Source organism: Pristiophorus japonicus, chromosome 5 (genome assembly GCF_044704955.1).
Source record: "Pristiophorus japonicus isolate sPriJap1 chromosome 5, sPriJap1.hap1, whole genome shotgun sequence".
NCBI lineage: Eukaryota > Metazoa > Chordata > Chondrichthyes > Pristiophoridae > Pristiophorus > Pristiophorus japonicus.
Window position 1 is genome coordinate 139313783 of NC_091981.1, and position 17034 is coordinate 139330816.

At 38.8% G+C, this 17034-nt stretch overlaps 1 protein-coding gene across 6 annotated transcripts in view; it reads left to right on the plus strand.

The window, feature by feature from the left end:
- Positions 1-17034, plus strand: part of snx13 (sorting nexin 13) — a 267161-nt gene that overhangs the window by 227734 nt on the left and 22393 nt on the right. For 4 of the 6 annotated variants that reach the window (XM_070880996.1, XM_070880998.1, XM_070880995.1 and 1 more), the window contains 3 exons: positions 6126-6163; positions 7573-7642; positions 9500-9675. In XM_070880996.1, the coding sequence (XP_070737097.1) occupies positions 6126-6163; positions 7573-7642; positions 9500-9675 (284 nt within the window). The remainder of the gene's footprint in view (positions 1-6125; positions 6164-7572; positions 7643-9499; positions 9676-17034) is intronic. The other 2 variants (XM_070880999.1, XM_070880997.1) reach the window with 1 other exon arrangement.

Below are 17034 nucleotides of genomic sequence, written 5' to 3' on the forward strand. Positions count from 1 at the left end.
CCAAACAAACTGTTGGTGTGTACACACCCATCAGAAATATGGTCCAACCCACTGGTGTTGCAAATAAACACAGCCGAGTTTGTAATTGGGTGGAAAGCAGGAGTAATTTAAATGACAAAAGAGATGATGGTGCAAGCAAAAGAGAGTAGTAATGGGATAAGTAAACAAACGAGATGGGTCTATAGGATACTAAGCGATATGAGGATAGTGCGGGATGGTGGATTTGAGGTTGAAGATCAGCCATGATATTGAATGGCCGAACAGGCTCGTAGGGCCGAATATCTTACTCCTGCTCCTATTTCATATGTTCTTCTCTAGGATCTGTAAATGTGACGGAAAATAGTGGGAAATTGGCCTCTTTAAATTTTTTTAATTGTGCGGGCGGTGTTTGGGGCAGATGAGGGGCGGAAGTGCTTTGGGAGCAGGGCAGCGGGCGGTTAAAGTAGAGGGCCACTGTGAGCTCTGCAGCCACTTTAGTGGCTCCCACTTGGCCACCAGGGAGGCTTTCAGCTGAGTCAGCGGCCCGGTACCCGAGAGGGGCTGCCGGTTGGCCGCCACTGTCGGCCGACAATTAAAATAAAATGGCGACCGTGGCTTATGCGTGGCTGAGTGATGTGGAACGCACCACTTCATGGGGCACTGGCACCAGTACTGAGGAAAGAAGGAACTGTTTTGTAGGGACGGGCTCCACTTAGACCGGGCTGGAACCTGTGTCCTGATGAATCGAATAACTAGGACAGTAGACAGGGCTTTAAACTAATAAAGGAGGAGTGGGAGAATTTAGGAAAGAGTAATTTAAAAAGCAGCACGACAAATGTCAAGGCTTTGGAGCAGAGCAGAGTTTGGGGTAAAAATAAGCAGAGTGGGTCAGGAAGGGACAAAGATCATAACAAAGGTAATATGGCATCACTGACTAAGGTGACATCAGGTAAAAATAGAAAAAAGTCAAAGCTAAAGGCACTATATCTACGCAAAGTATTCGCAACAAAATAGATAAATTAATAGCGCAGATAGAAATTTATAAGTTTGATCTAGTAGCCATTAGACGAGGTTGCAAAGTGACCAAGGTTGGGAACTAAATATTTCACTTTTCGAAGAGATAGGCAAAATGGAAAAGGAGGAGGGGTAGTCCTGATAAAGGATGGGATAAAGACAGTAGAGAGAAAGGATCCTAGCTCCGAAAATCAAGAAGTAGAATCAGTTTGGGTGGAACTAAAACAGCAAGGGGCAGAAAACATTGGTGGGAGTTGTTTATAGGCCCCCAAACAGTAGTGGTAATGTAGGGCACAGTATAAACCAGGAAATTAGAGGTGCATGTAGCAAAAGGTAATACAATAATCATGGGAGACTTTAATCTACATATAGACTGGGCAAACCAAATTTGCAGTAATAGTGTGGAGGACTAATTCATGGAATGTATACAAGATGGTTATCTAGATCAGTATATTGAGGAACCAACTAGAGAACAGATCTAGTATTGTGCAATGAGAAAGGGTTAATTAATAACTTTGTAGTAAAGGGGCCCTTAGGGAAGAGCGACTATAATAGAATTTTACATTAAGTTTGAAAGTGATTTAGTTAACTAGATTGAAACTAGGGCTTAAATTTAAACAAAAGAAACAATGTAAGTATGAGGGGAGAGTTGGCTACGGTAAATTGGGCAACTACATTAAAAGGTATGATGGTAGACAAGCAATGGCTAGCATTTAAAGAATTAATACATAATTTACAACAAACATGCATTCCTTTAAGGCACAAAAACCCCACAGGAAAAATGGTCCAACTGTGGCGAACGAGAAGTTAAAGATAGTATTAGATCAAAAGAAGAGGCTTATAACGTTGTCAAAAAGCAGTAAGCCTGAGGATTGGGAGGATTTTAGAATTCAGCAAAGGAGGACCAAGAAATTGATAAAGGAAGGGAAAATAGAATATGAGAGACATAAAAACAGACTAAAATCTTCTATAGGTATGTAAAAAGGAAAAGATTAGCAAAAGTAAATGTGGGTCCCTTACAGGCTGAGACAGGAGAAATTATAATGGAGAATAAGGAAATCACACAGAAATTAAACAAATACTTTGTGTCTGTCTTCACGGAAGAAGACACGAAAAACCTCCCGGAAATAGTGGCGTACCAAGGGTCTAGCACGAATGAGGAACTGAAAGAAATGAGTATTAGTTTTAAAAAATCATACTGGTGAAATTAATGTGACTGATAAATCCCCTGGACCTGATGGCCTACATCCTAGGGTTTTGAAAGGGGTGGCTATAGAAATAGTGGATGCATTTGATGTCATCCATAGATTCTAGAATGGTTCCCGGAGATTGGAAGGTAGCTAATTTAACACTGCTATTTAAGAAAGGAGGGAAGAGAGAAAATGGGGAACTACAGACCAGTTAGCCTGACATCAGTCATAGGGAAAATGGTAGAATCTATTATCAAGGACATGGTAACAGGGCACTTAGAAAATAATAATAGGATTTGGCAGAGTCAACATGGATTTATGAAAGGGGAATCATGTTTGACGCACCTGTTAGAATTTTTTGAGGTTGTAACTAGTAGAATAGATAAGGGGGGACCAGTGGATGTTGTGTATTTGGATTTTCAGAAGGCATTTGATAAGGTGCCACACAAGAGGTGATTGAACAAAATTAGGGCTCATGAGATTGGGGATAATATACTAGCATGGATTGAGGATTGGTTAACGGACAGAAAACAGAGTAGGAATAAACTGGTCTTTTCGGGTTGGCAGGATGTAACTAATGGGGTGCCGCAAGGATCGGTGTTTGGGTGCCAGCTATTCACAATCTATATCAATGATTTGGATGAGGGGATTAAATATAACATATCCAAGTTTGCTGATGATACAAAGCTAGGTGGGAATGTAAATTGTGAGGAGGATGCAAAGAGACTTCAAGGGGATATGGATAGGCTAAGTGAGTGGCAAGAACATGGCAAATGGAATTTAATGTGGAGAAAAATAAAGTTATCCACTTTGGTAGGAAAAATAGAAAAGCAGAGAATTTTCTAAATGGTGAGAGATTGGGAAATATTGGTGTTCAGATGGACCGGAGTGTCCTTGTACACGAATCACTGAAAGTTAACATGCAGGTACAGCAAGCAATTAAGAAAGCAAATGGTATGTTGGCCTTTATTACAAGAGGATTTGAGTATATGAGTAAAGACCTTTTACTGCAATTATATAGGGCCCTGGTGAGACTGCACCTGGAGTATTGTGTACAGTTTTGGTCATCTTGCCTAAGGAAGGATATACTTGGCATTGAGGGAGTGCAACAAAGGTACACCAGACTGATTCTTACAGGGCTCGACAGAGTAGATGCAGGGAAGATGTTTCCTCTGGCTGAGGAGTCTAGAACCAGGGGTCACAGTTTCAAAATAAGGGGTCGGCCATTTACGACTCAGATGAGGAGAAACTTCTTCACTCAGAGGGTGTGAATCTTTGGAATTCTCTACCCCAGAGGGCTATGGAAGCTCAGTCTTTTGAGTATATTCAAGACAGAGATCAAAAGATTTTTGGATATTAAGGGTTCAAGGGATATGGGGATAGTGCAGAAAAGTGGGAGGTAGAAGATCAGCCATGATATTGAATGGCGGAGCAGGCTCGAGGGACCAAATGGCTTATTCCTGCTCCTCGTGCTTATGTGATACTTTGTCAATCACTTTTGAAAATCCATATACATAGCATGAACTGTACTACCCTCATCAACACCTCTGTTACTTCATCAAATAACTCAATCAAGTTAGTCAAACATGATTTGTCTTTAACAAATCCATGCTGACTTTAATTGATGAGCCCAAGCTTTTCCAAGTGCCAATTAGTTTCGTCCCGGATTATTATCAAGTTTTTCCACCACTGATGTAAAGGTGACATGGCTTGTAGTTGCCTGGTTTATCCCTCCTTTTTTGAACAGCGGTTATATTTGCATGTTTGAATCTCTCCAATTAGGTTTCCATCCCTGCCACAGCACCACAGCAACCCTAATCAGTCACAAAGGACATCCTTTGTAACTGTGACTGCAATTGTGTGTGCCTTTTATTCCTCTATTTCTATATTTTTAGTTGCGACACTTTCAATAATATAGTATTAAGAGGTTGATGAGAAGTAGCCCATTGAAATTATGCAGGTTTGTGAATGTAACATTTACATACAATATCCATGCAAATATTATAATTACTAATGGTACATCAATTTTGACATTTAAAAAAAATATATTCAATATAAGAATAATTCAATTTGCACTCAAAAGATGCTAATAATCAAATCAATACTAAGTTGTGATAAAATCAGCTTGCAGGCCCGAACAAGTCCGTAGATTATTTACTGTGGTTACTGTTGAACTCTGGTCACTGTTGAAAAATATTACTTGCATACTAATTTAAATAACTGGAGTACCTAGTGCTTATACAGTTATATACCAAACAATCATATGGACAGTGCAGCCTAGTTGCATCCATGACAAAAGTTTGAACTTCAAAAGTACAGATTTGAGCTCCAGGCTGTTGTATCTCGGGGATGATGCAAGTGCACTTTGAAGTTTTCTTTGAATAATTTCCGCAGAAACATTCATCGTCAAAAATCCCCTACCCTATTTTTGAATGGGCCGTGTAAGACACAAATGTAGTAAAAAAGATGAAAGATAAAATTAACTAAAACTATATATCTTTCTATTGCTTGGTCTTACTGTTTAAAAAATGAGACCTGCATCCTGTCCATTTACATTATATACAGGAATTTAAATCTAGGAATTGAAGTGCCACAGATTATTTCAATTACTATTATATTCTGGTCACTGTTGAAAGACCTTTTTGCTGTACTCATTTGAATAACCTACAGCGTCTAGTGTTTGTAATGGCTATAACATTCAGCTTAACAGATTCCAGACTTGAGATCCAAGAAATTTTAAACAGAATTAAAGGAAATTTTCAGGTGTCTATCAAATTGGAGTTGATGGAGGGTTAAGACATATGTTGACTAATTGCCAACATTTTGGTTTCTAAGTTTCCATGATGTGTACTTTACAAAGCTTTCTATCTACATCTAGTGGCAGAAAAACAGTACTGCATGGAATTTTCCATTGTTTTGTGTTTTCAGAGCAGTCATTTTTCTTAGTAATTTTCACTGTTTTCATGTGAACAAAGTTGGTGCATCTCACCCTGGCATGTCACAATTTTTATTTTAGTGCAACAATTTCTTGATGCTACATTTCTGGATAATAATTGTATTCTGTACTCAATCTAGTTCTCTCTCTCTTGAATTGAAGTAAAATTACTTTGTACATTTAGTCTGGAATAAACATGTTGCCTTGGATGATTCAAGGAACAACCTGCGGCCTTTTAAAGATGCGATTAGCTCTGCACCCGTGGTGAACACCATTTCATTGAATATCTCTCTGCATTTTTATGCCATTTCAAATTCTACATTAAATATATGTTTGTTTCGTTCATGAACATGTATTACCATTGTTGAAACTGATTTGATTTCTAAACTGTTATTGTTCCCCTTGAAGAATAATGTTTTTTACCAGTTGCTGGAATAATGTTTTTTACCAGTTACCACAATGTACTTGTGCAAAAAGGACTACTTCTGTGTCGATTTTGAAATCCAGCATAAAGTTCAATCATTTGCCAAAGCCAACAGACGTTTGAAACACTCATTGCATCAGAAATATAAATAAAAGAAAGTTAATTGTGGAAAACAATTTCTTGACAGAACCAGTCCCACGCCCATGTATTCAGATAAAAAGGAAAATAATAAGAAAGGAAATTGCTTTCAGAGCACTGTCTTGCATCATATTTTAAATACCAGTGTTAAAGTAGACAGTATAATTTGGAATTATGAGACTAAAATCACAAATCAACTACTCTCTGGTGCACAATTGCCCTGTTCTTGGCTGCCTGCAGGTGCATACGTTTGTTTTACTAGGAATCCTTTGGGTATTATAGCGTTAGATGTTGGGAATTTGCCATGAATTGGTCATTTTTCTTAATGTTTAGTCGTACTTTGATGTGATTTTTTTATTTTAAGTACATGACCTTCTACTGTACTTCAGTATTATGTTACAAAGCATTTTTTACATTCTGAGCTGAATTTTGTTTCCCTCTCCAGAGTCTTTCAATGGCTCCCCAACTGGTAGTTTAAATTCGGTAAGTGCTATAGACTGTTACGTAACCTAGGTCATTTACTGATCACACACAAATGTGTTTGTTTACAGAGCAAAATAAACCAATTTCCAGCAGTCTGTCAACCCCTAAACTTAAGCCACTGCTTTTTACTCTTCTATATTTCTATGCAAAGCTTACTAGCTGCTTGGATTTAGTGATTGTGCAGGTGTTTTAATATCTATAGATTAGTTTGTTCTGGCTCAGTTCCATGTCTGGAATGGATGCCTGCTTAAATAATACAGTTCCCTTGTGTCATTATGTGACATAAAACAGCTCAAGCTATGAATAGTTAAAAGGTTATATCTAATGTCAGTGTGTTTCTGAAATTTAACACATTTGAGTATCCTTCACCTCTTGGCAGATATTAAAGTTTTCATAATTGTGTTTTAATAAGTCATTGATATTATGGAAAGGATAAAATGAAAGTGAAACATTTTCTACAGATAAATTCATGATAAAGGAACCATGGATTAATGACTACCTTTTGTGAGGAGCTTTGACACAGTTGATAAATGACAGCATATAATATATTTGACCATTTGATATTTTTTTGGAAAAAGTGTCTCTAAGAAAGCTTGACTTAATCTCCATGTGTGTTTGTAAGACATATTGTTGGAGAAATTCACTATCGTCCCATTTGGGACGCTAATTTTTAAAAGTTTGAAAAGCTAGCGCCAGGCGCTAACGATTTCAAACTTTCAAAAATAATTTGCTGTTTGCGCTCCAAGAAGGAAGTGGAGCGCTAAATCAAGTCCACTTCCTTCTTGAAGCGCTAACGGCAGCAGGTGGGGCGGAGACTTCAGCAGTGCTGCACACTGGGCTGTGCAGCGCTGCCACATTCAATGGCTCCTTCCTTCCCTTAAACGAAGGCCATAGTTGCAGGCTCTGCAATATAAAAGGGACCTACCTGGACCACCAAGGAAGCGACACTCCCGCACGATCAGCCCGGCACTCGAGCAGAGTGCTGGGCTGAACGATCGCAGGCAGAAACCCACGGAAAAAATGGTGACAATACCTAGGCCACCACCGATGCACACCTCCTGCAGCTGTTGGTGCTTTCATCCGGCGCTGCTGCAGGATCGGAAGTCAATTTTGGGTCGAGGCCAATGATCACTGAGCGCAGGAGATGGAGCTGTAGTGCCACCGCAAAACTCCCCATCAAATATGGCGGGATTCGATGTCAGCACTGAGCCGGTCGCAAAGCCATTTGCCCCCTGTTAGCATCCCCTCCCTCCCCCACCCCCGCCCAACAGGAGGCGCAAAGCCACCAATTTCTCCCCCAAAGTAGCTGTCCTTACTGAAATGATGAGGCTGAGTTGTTTGTTAAGCAGTTTACTTTATAAACTTATGATAGATATGAACATTTAGTAAAATATACTTTTAATTCCCAGTCTCTAGATGATCTTTCAAATGCCAGCTCTGAAGAGTCATTGCAACTACAAGTATTTATTAGTGACACTGGTAAGTAATATTACAATATTAGTTTGAGTAGAAGCATAACCTTTGGACAAAGTTGATTTGTACAGTATACATGCCACTTAACGACTGAGTTCTTTCAGAAATATCACAAATAGCAGAAGTATTAGTTGTATACATGAAATTAGTTGTGCCAACAGAACAGCGACATCAACTGAACTAGTGCATGTTACTTCCATAACTAAGCACATTTATTGTGCTAAAACAGAACAGTAGTGTACATGAATGTTTTAAAAAAAAAAAAAAAAATACCAATGTGCATCTATACATACTGTGCTCCTTTTATAGAATATACTTTGGGGGTCAGTTGTTTGTCGAAACAAATAACACATCACAGTTGCTAAAAGTCAGTAGAATGTCTCTTGAGCCATTTGTCAGTGCCTTGTAAATTCAGGTCCTCCATTTGCAGTAGGAAATGTGTAGTTTTAATAGAAAATCTTTTTTGCCACATGCAATAAATGGTAATAGATGGCTTAAAAAAACAAGTTTGATTTGTCCAGGAATTTGATTGGTCTACCTGGTTTATGCTCTTACAAATTATCAGTTTAGCTCAATGTGGCAGTAATTGAATCAGACAATGCCCTCTATTTCTAATTATCATTCCTCCTTTGTACGTTTACATTTCTGTTCATTTTTCATTATCTGTTGTTTTCACATCTGTCTGCATATCTTCTAGTTTGTTTAGCTTTTCTGAGGTGAATCTACTTTCATAGTCTTCAATTGAATTTCGTACTGTAATCTTTGTTAGTAGCATTTAAGCTCTCTGTGGACAACAGAACGTATTTTTCTAACCATTTTATAACAATAGTCAAATAGTGGATACTGTATTTGCATTAAAAAGATGTACAGGTATTCAGTGTTACAAAGATACTGTGCATAGCTGTCCAGTTTTTCCAATGTCAGTGTAAATAAAATGCTAAAGAATTTAAAAATCCCCATTTGTATCTGCACATTGCACAGATGCACCCACTCACTTAACTGTAATTTTACTGTTCATTTTCACTTGTTGCACAACTCAGATTTGATGTCTTCATTCAAGCACTGCTCACAATACCTTTTAACAAGGTATTAGCTTTTTTCAAAAGAAACTAATCCTTAATGTGTTTTACATGACATCATATCTATTTGGAAAAAAAATACCTACTACATTGCAATATCTGTGCACCAAGAAGTGAGATTGAAACGTCATATTTGATTGCATTTAGTAATGCAAGGGTGTCCTGGGAATTTTAACATTTTCTCATTTCAGACGTTTGATCTTGGTATCGAGCTTATCCCAAGTCAAAAATAGTACATCCAACTATAAATTAAAGCAACTTCTACTCCATCCCATCATTAACCCAAATCTCCCCATGGTGAATTCTTCCTCTTTTCACACCAGCCATCCTATAGCCACTTTTGACTAATTGTGAATTTTACATTAAATTAGAAACCACGTTCTGTTGGCTCATACTTATTAGAAGCTAGGCTAATAGTACCCAAATTCAACTCGTGTAGGGCTTTTACAGTTAGGGAAAATTTCATCCAGGTTTTGTACACTGGTTTCTATCCTAAGGTCAAGAGATGAAAGGACAGTGCGCTAAAGCACTGCAATGCCCAGGTCCACAATTGAAACTTTTTTTTGTTGACTTCTCTAAAATAATGTGAGAACTAAGTTGGGGGAATAGGAGGGAGAGAATAAAGAGATAAGGAAAGCTTTTACTCCTTTCATATTCATTTGTCATTCTACAACTTCATACTATTGTCTCTCTTGTTTTCTCCTTGCTACTTATGTTTCTGTCCTATTTTCATCCATCTTTGTGTTTCCCATTTTTCTCCCTCGTTTCTTTTCATTGTGACTAGTCCATGCTGACTATGAACCATATCCTGTGGCAGGAGTATGCAATGACCATGGCAAGACGTATGCTCTGTATGCAATCACTGTTCAAAGGAGAAACCCAGATGGCAGTGAGGATGTATGGAAGACCTATCGTCGCTACAGTGACTTCCATGACTTTCACATGCGGATAACGGAGCAGGTAAAAGCCCTGCCTGAAAATTGTTTGTAGAGTTTCCTGTCAGCTTATTCTGGACTGAAGGGATTATGGCTGCACTGCTGCAATGAAGGCATCAATTATGTATAGCAGATATTTGAGGACACCAAGGCCGAGATGGTTTTTGTTCTGATGAGTAGTGCTGGATTATTATTTGAAACTTGATTAGCATCTGATGGATTTTGATCAACATAATTTTGTACAATTGTTAATCAGTTTCAGACGTCATTTTTTTTTTTCTGTTCACCTCTCCTAATTGGTGTCAATTATTTTGCATTTGAGCCAAATCAACAATATGAATAATTAATTATAACGGGTCTCAATAATGTAAAACCTATTTCATATTACTGCATTTGAAGGTTTTGGAGAGATCCTGGAATTGCCTGTTCAGACTACCTCTCCACAACATGTTGGCCTTGCGACTAGTTCAGCCTCCAGAGGTGTTATGTCTGCTGTCGCTCTAATTTTATTATAATGCAGCTTTCACATTTTTAAAATTTTTTGTCAAAAGCTTTAACATCAATATGTTGCTGAGTTGCCTCAGAAGATGCAAATTGACAAAATTCCGAGCAGGACTCCACATTTTATATCTTGGAATTTAGATAACATACTTCTACAATATTTCTACAATATCCTTCATGTAAAAATGTATGCAGTGCAAAATGCCATGTTTTCAGCAATGAAGGTTTTAAAATAGATATTTGTTGCAATGCAGATGATGAAAGTCAAATGCATAGACTTCCATAAAACCTGTATAAAGAGTATTTTAACTCCGTATCACAATTTGCTTCCATATGTATACTGATTTGTGACCAACTTTACCTCTTCACCAATTAGCCTTAAATCCATGATGCTGTCATGCTATATCTGACTGTTGAATATGAAGTCCTGGACATTCCAATGCTTGTTCCAACTTAGCAAGACATGAGCCATCCTATTTGGTACTATCTTCCCAGCTTCTTGCTACAGCTGACTGTATTGCTGTCCAAATTCTGTGTTCTGTTGCACCTTCAGCTTAGCTTCTCCACATCTGTTTAATCATTAAGGCTGGATTGCTCCATAAACTAATTCATGAAGAACTTTGGTTTCCCATTCCTCAGCTCATCCCCTTTTGTAAAAAAAAAAATTCTCATGCTGGTTTCAGGTTCTAAATGCCTTTGCTCCACCATACTTCTACAATATCCTCTGGCTCTTCATCCCAGCTTGCATCCTCCACTCTTCTGACCATGATGCATTCTGTTTCCCCTCTCTTCCTTCACTTCCTGTCACTACTCCATCAATTGTGCCAAAGCCTTCAGCCACCATAACCCTTCACTGTGGAACTCTCCCTAAACCCCTCAAGCTTGCCACCCCTATCCCCATTTTCAAAATCTTTTTTGCTGACTGACCTTCAATCTGTAAAACATTTTGGACATTTGTTACTCTTAAGCTTATGTTTGTAATTAGTATTCCTGTAATTAGCATCAAGAAAAATTAGAACACATACATGTTGAGCTGATTTATAAACCTAAACAGAGTATGCAGAATGTTCTTTTACTTTATAGACTCACTGTATTCTGAGTAAATAATAGCGTCACCTATATTTTAACCATTTGAATTAATATGCAATTTAAGATTGAACCTACAATTAAAGTATTTGTAAGGCACTGCCATCAAACAATTCACACTGTTGTCAACTGAGCTAGTTCCTCTAATTTGGGTTATAGAAACGGTATTGGAGTTCAACATTGTATGACTTGGATCCTCTAACCTTTTAATTGGGCTTCACTTTTATCAAAATTTGATTCACCATAGCCACCCATCAGCAAGAGACCCAAGTCGTTTGTGATTGTATGTTTGTAAGTTAATATTTTTACTATAGGAATATTGCAGAGAAGGCTCCCTAAAATTGTATTTAATATTGCATATTAACTTAAACTTCTAAAATCTTTAGTATTCGAGTGATATTCCTTTTATGAGGCATCTTTAGTATTTGAGTGACATTCTTTTTGAGGGATAGCTGTATACATTCCAGTATTCATTTTGGAGTGCCACGATAATTATAAAATATTGTGAAATGAGATGGGTTTGACACCCAAGTATGCTCTAAAGCATTAAATTGGCACATCATTACATAGGTGAATATAAGAGCATGAGAAATAGGAGCAGGGGTATGCCACTGGCCCCTCAAGCCTGCTCCACCATTTAATAAGATCATGCCTGATCTGATCATGGACTCAGCTCCACTTCCCTGCATGCTCCCCATAACCCTTTATTCCCTTATCGCTCAAAAATGTGTCTATCTCCGCCTTACATATATTCAATAACCAAGCCTCCACAGCTCTCTCGGGAAGAGAATTCCATAGATTTACAACCCTCAGAAGAAATTTCTCCTCATAGTTTTAAATGGGCAGCCCCTTATTCTGAGACTATGTCCCCTAGTTTTAGTTTCCGCTATGAGTGGAAATGAGTGCATCCACCTTGTCTAGCCCCCTCATATTTTATGTTTCGATAAGATCACACCTCATTCTTCTGAACTCCAATGTGTATAGTCCCAACCTACTCAACCCATCTTCAGATGTCAACCCCCTCATCTCTGGAATCAACCTAGTAAACCCTCTCTGAACAGCCCCCAATGCAAGTATGTCTTTTCTTAAATACAGAGACCAAAACTGTATGCAGTACTCCAGGTGTGGCCTCACCAATACCCTGTACAGTTGTAGCAGGACTTCTCTGCTTTTATACACCATCCCCCTTGCAATAAAGGCCAACATTCCATTTGCCTTCCTGATTACTTGTTGTACTTGCATACTAACTTTTTGTGTTTCATGCACAAGGACCCCCAGGTCCCTCTGTACTGCATTTTTCTCCATTTAAATTACAATTTGTTCTATTTTTTTTTTCTGCCAAAGTGGATAACCTCACATTTTCCCACATTATACCTCTGCCAAATTTTTGCCCACTCACTTACCTTGTCTATATCCCTTTGCAGATGTTTTGTGTCCTCCTCACAATTTTCTTTCCCACCTATCTTTGTATCATCAGCAAACTTGGCTACATTTCACTCTGTTCCTTCATTAAAGTCATTAATATAGATTGTAAATAGTTGAGGACCCAGCACCAATCCCTGCGGCACCCCACTAGTCACTGTTTGCCAACCGGAAAATGACCCATTTATCCCGACTCTGTTTTCTGTTAGTTAGTCAATCCTCTAGCCATGCTAATATATTATATTATCCCCAACCCCATGAACTTTTATCTTGTGTAGTAACCTTTTATGTGGCACATTATCAAATGCCTTCTGGAAATCCAAATACACCACGTCCACTGGTGTACCCCCTTATCCACCCTGCTCGTTACATCCGCCAAGAACTCCAGCAAATTTATCAAACATGATTTCCCTTTCATAAAACCATGCTGACTCTGCTTGATTGAATTATGCTTTTCCAAATGTCCCGCTACTGCTTCCTTAATAATGGACTCCAGCATTTTCCCAACGAGAGATGTTAGGCTAACTGGTCTATAGTTTCCAGCTTTTTGTCTGCATCCTTTTTTAAATAGGGACGTTACATTTGCGGTTTTCCAATCCGCTGGGACCGCCCCAGAATCCAGGGAATTTTGGTAGATTACAACCAATGCATCCGCTCTCTCTGCAGCCACTTCTTTTAAGACCCTAGGATGTAAGCCATGTGTCCCAGGGGACTTGTCTGGCTTTAGTCCCATTATTTTACCAAGTACTACTTCATTAGTGATAGTGATTGTATTAAGTTCCCCTCTCCCTCTCGCTCCTTGATTTTCCACTATTGGGATGTTTTTAGTGTCTTCTACCGTGAAGACTGATACAGAATGAGAGTTCATTTTCTTACCATCGTAGAATGTTTTGTCACAGATAAAAGGAATTTTGACCATTAAATCAGCGCCAGTGCTTTACTGCAGCTGAACCATGTTTAATTCAACTCTACTTTTAACATTTGAATTACAAGGAGTTGACTGCGGTGAGCCCACAGCTTAAATAGTTTGTCCAATTCTAGTCACGGAGACGCAGGGGAGACTTTGAACTGCTGAAGGTAATGCAGAGAACCGTAATGAGGTTGATCCCTAGTGTTCGAGTTCTAAGTTAGAAAATACTGGACCAATGAGGGTATTTGAAGTTGATCTGAATGAGGTAGAAAGGATAGACAGTGTAGCAAAGGTAAATCTGTAAATTTACTTCAAACTAAATTGCAAAAGTTGGACAAGGGAACGAAGGTGCAAACTAGTAAACAGCAAACTTCCAACTCCTATCAGGTGGTTAATCAAATAAAACATGATCAATGGACATGTGGATTGAGTAGTGGAGATTGAAACCTTGGTATAATTTAAGAAATAATTAGAATCCTTAATGAGGGTCTTTGAATGGATGAACTAAGATGGGATGAATGGCCTTTAGTCATCCATAAATATTGTGTAATAGCAATCCTCAATTCTAATATGCCTGTGAAAAGCCATTTTATTCTGTTGTTTACTGATTTTCTTTTATGCTCCCACCCTCAATCTTTCAAATCTCCCTTTTTGCAGCTTTCCTACATATTTGCATTTTTTTTTCAATCTGCCCTGATCTTTTTATTTGTTCGTTCATGGGATGTGGTCATCGCCAGCAAGACCAGCATTTATTGCCCATCCCTAATTGCCCTTGAGTCGGGTGGTGGTGACTCACCATTTCAAAGGGTTGTTAAGAGTCAACCACAGTGCTGTGGGTCTGAAGTCACATATAGGCCAGACTGGGAAAGGATGGCAAATTTCCTTCCCTAAAGGATATTAGTGAATCAGATGGGTTTTTATGACAATCCGGTAGTTTCATGGTCACCATTTTATAAGTTTGGAGTCTCATTCCTTCACATCTTTTATTTTTTTAAGTCACCACCAATAATTGGAAGGAATGAGCCTCCACACTTGTAAAAGCAGATTTTCAGTGCCGGAGCCAGTTGTTTGGCAGTAATTAAGACTTACCACGCTACTGAAAGGTTACTTATTCTGGAATGGACAAGCCCCAACTTTTCTGGCACGTTTAGTTGCTATCTCTGAGGTAAGTAAAGCAACTTCACATGGTTCAATGCATTTGAACAGTGAGTCAGACAGTGCAATACCATTAATCAAGCAACTTTAGGAGGAGCAGGGCATCTCGGATAGCAACTTCCGGATTTCCGCACTTAACTGCGCATGTGTAGTCACCAGAAATTGCTGTCCAATATCCACATCAATTACAGTGAGCGCTGTTGGCCTCACCGTTATTTCTACCGCAAAGTTATGTTTTTGCTCTGGGTGCTGAAATCATCCAGGAACTTCCACATGCAGCAAGTTTTTCATGCAGCATTAGCCATGTGTAAACATCATGTCTTGCTATTCTTGCACTGTTCACTTGTCCCACTCTATATTATCTCATTTTTGTCATGTCTATAGCTGTGGCTCTTTTGTGCAGAGGTGTATTGTCACATTGAGAAGCTTTTTGTTAGATTTCCTGAAGTAAGTCCAAATTTTAATCAGCATTGACTCAGTTCAACGTTGTGCCTTTCTTGATTTCTTCTTGATGTGATATTGAGCTCTTTCTGTTCCTGTTTGAGAGCTTTTCTGGCTACTTCGTTACAACTTTCGTCTTCCTACCGAAAAGTTCAATGGGTTTGAAGTTCGACGTAACTGTTCTGACTGTGCTGGTCAGCCAGCGCTCATAATTCAGAAGTGAATGTGGGTTGCACCTGGTTTGATTTGATATACGCATTGATGTTCTGGTTGGCAATCCTGGTTAAGTTATTAATGTTTATAGAAGGTTTGATTTTTTTTAAACCACTCACTATCATTGGTCAGAAAATCTAGCTTCATATTTCCCAGTAAGTTATTTGAGTGAAAATGTTGAGTCGGCCAACCAGATGAGAAATGTTTTCGACTCCAAAACTTGCTAGGTTTTTGTCGCTGACTTTTAACCTAGAATTAAAGTATTTGTAAGGCTCTTCCTACCCTTTCCAACCCATAACCTGACGTGCACCAAGTCCCAAATGCCTCTGTTTTTAAATTTGCATCATGTTCAATTCTCACCATGGTCTCATTCCTCCCCATCTTTGTAACCTCCTTCAGCCCTACAACCTTCCGAGAACTCTGAATTCCTCCACCTCTAGCCTCTAGTCCATCTTCCCCACCCCTTCCTTACAACACCATTGGTGGCCATGTGTTCTCTGCCCCAAACTGGAATTCCCTTCCTAAACCTTCCTCCTCTGTCACCTTTTAAGATCCACCTTAAAATCTACCTCTTTAACCAATCTTTTGGTCACCTGTCCTAATGTCTCCTCCTTTGGCTCGGTGTCAATTTTTGGTTGACTACACTCCTATGAAGTGCCTTGGATGCTTTACTATGTTAAAGGCATTATATAAATGCAAGTTGTTGTCGTTTTGGGGAGGAAGTTGAAGATCACTTCCCATTATGTCTTGTTGGCATTTGCTGTTTTATTTCTAACTATTGCCTTTGCAAGGTTTGCCGCTTTTTACCATTTCCCACATTTTCTCCCCTCGGTCACTTGAATGATGTCTTTTTGCCTTTTTAATTGGAATTCATTCTTTTGTTTTTGTGTCCATCTTCACTGATCATTCATGTCATGTAACACTTTTAAATAGTTTACAGCTCATTCAACCCATTAATGCTCTGTCTGTAATTGGCATATGTAATGTAGCCAAGTTTGCTGATGATACAAAGATGGGTGGGAAAGCAAATTGTGAGGAGGACACACAAAATCTGCAAAGGATATAGACAAGCTAAGTGAATGGGCAAACATTTGGCAGATGGAGTGTAATGTGGGACAGTGTGAGGTTATCTATCCACTTTGGCAGAAAAAATAAAGCAAATTATTATTTAAATGGAGAGAGATTACAAAATGCTGCAGTTCAGAGGGACTTGGGGGTTCTTGTGCATGAAACACAAAGTTAGTATTCAGGTACAGCAAGTAATCAGGAAGACAAATGGAATGTTGGCCTTTATTGCGAGGGGGATGGAGTATAAAAGCAGGGAAGTCCTGCTACAAGTATACAGGGTATTGGGAAGATCAGGAGACCACATCTAGAATACTGTTCTCCTTATTTATTAAAAGTCTCCTTTGGTCTCTTTTTGGTCTCATTTTAGGAGGGATATACTTGCATTGGAGGCAGTTCAGAGAAGGTTCACTTGGTTGATTCCTGAGATGAAGGGGTTTGACTCATGAAGGCAGGTTGGGCCTATACTCATTGGAGTTTAGAAGAATGAGAGGTGATCTTATTGAAACATATATGATACTGAGGGGATTTGACAATGTTGATGCAGAGAACATATTTCTACTCATGGGGGGAATCCAGAACTCGGGGCCA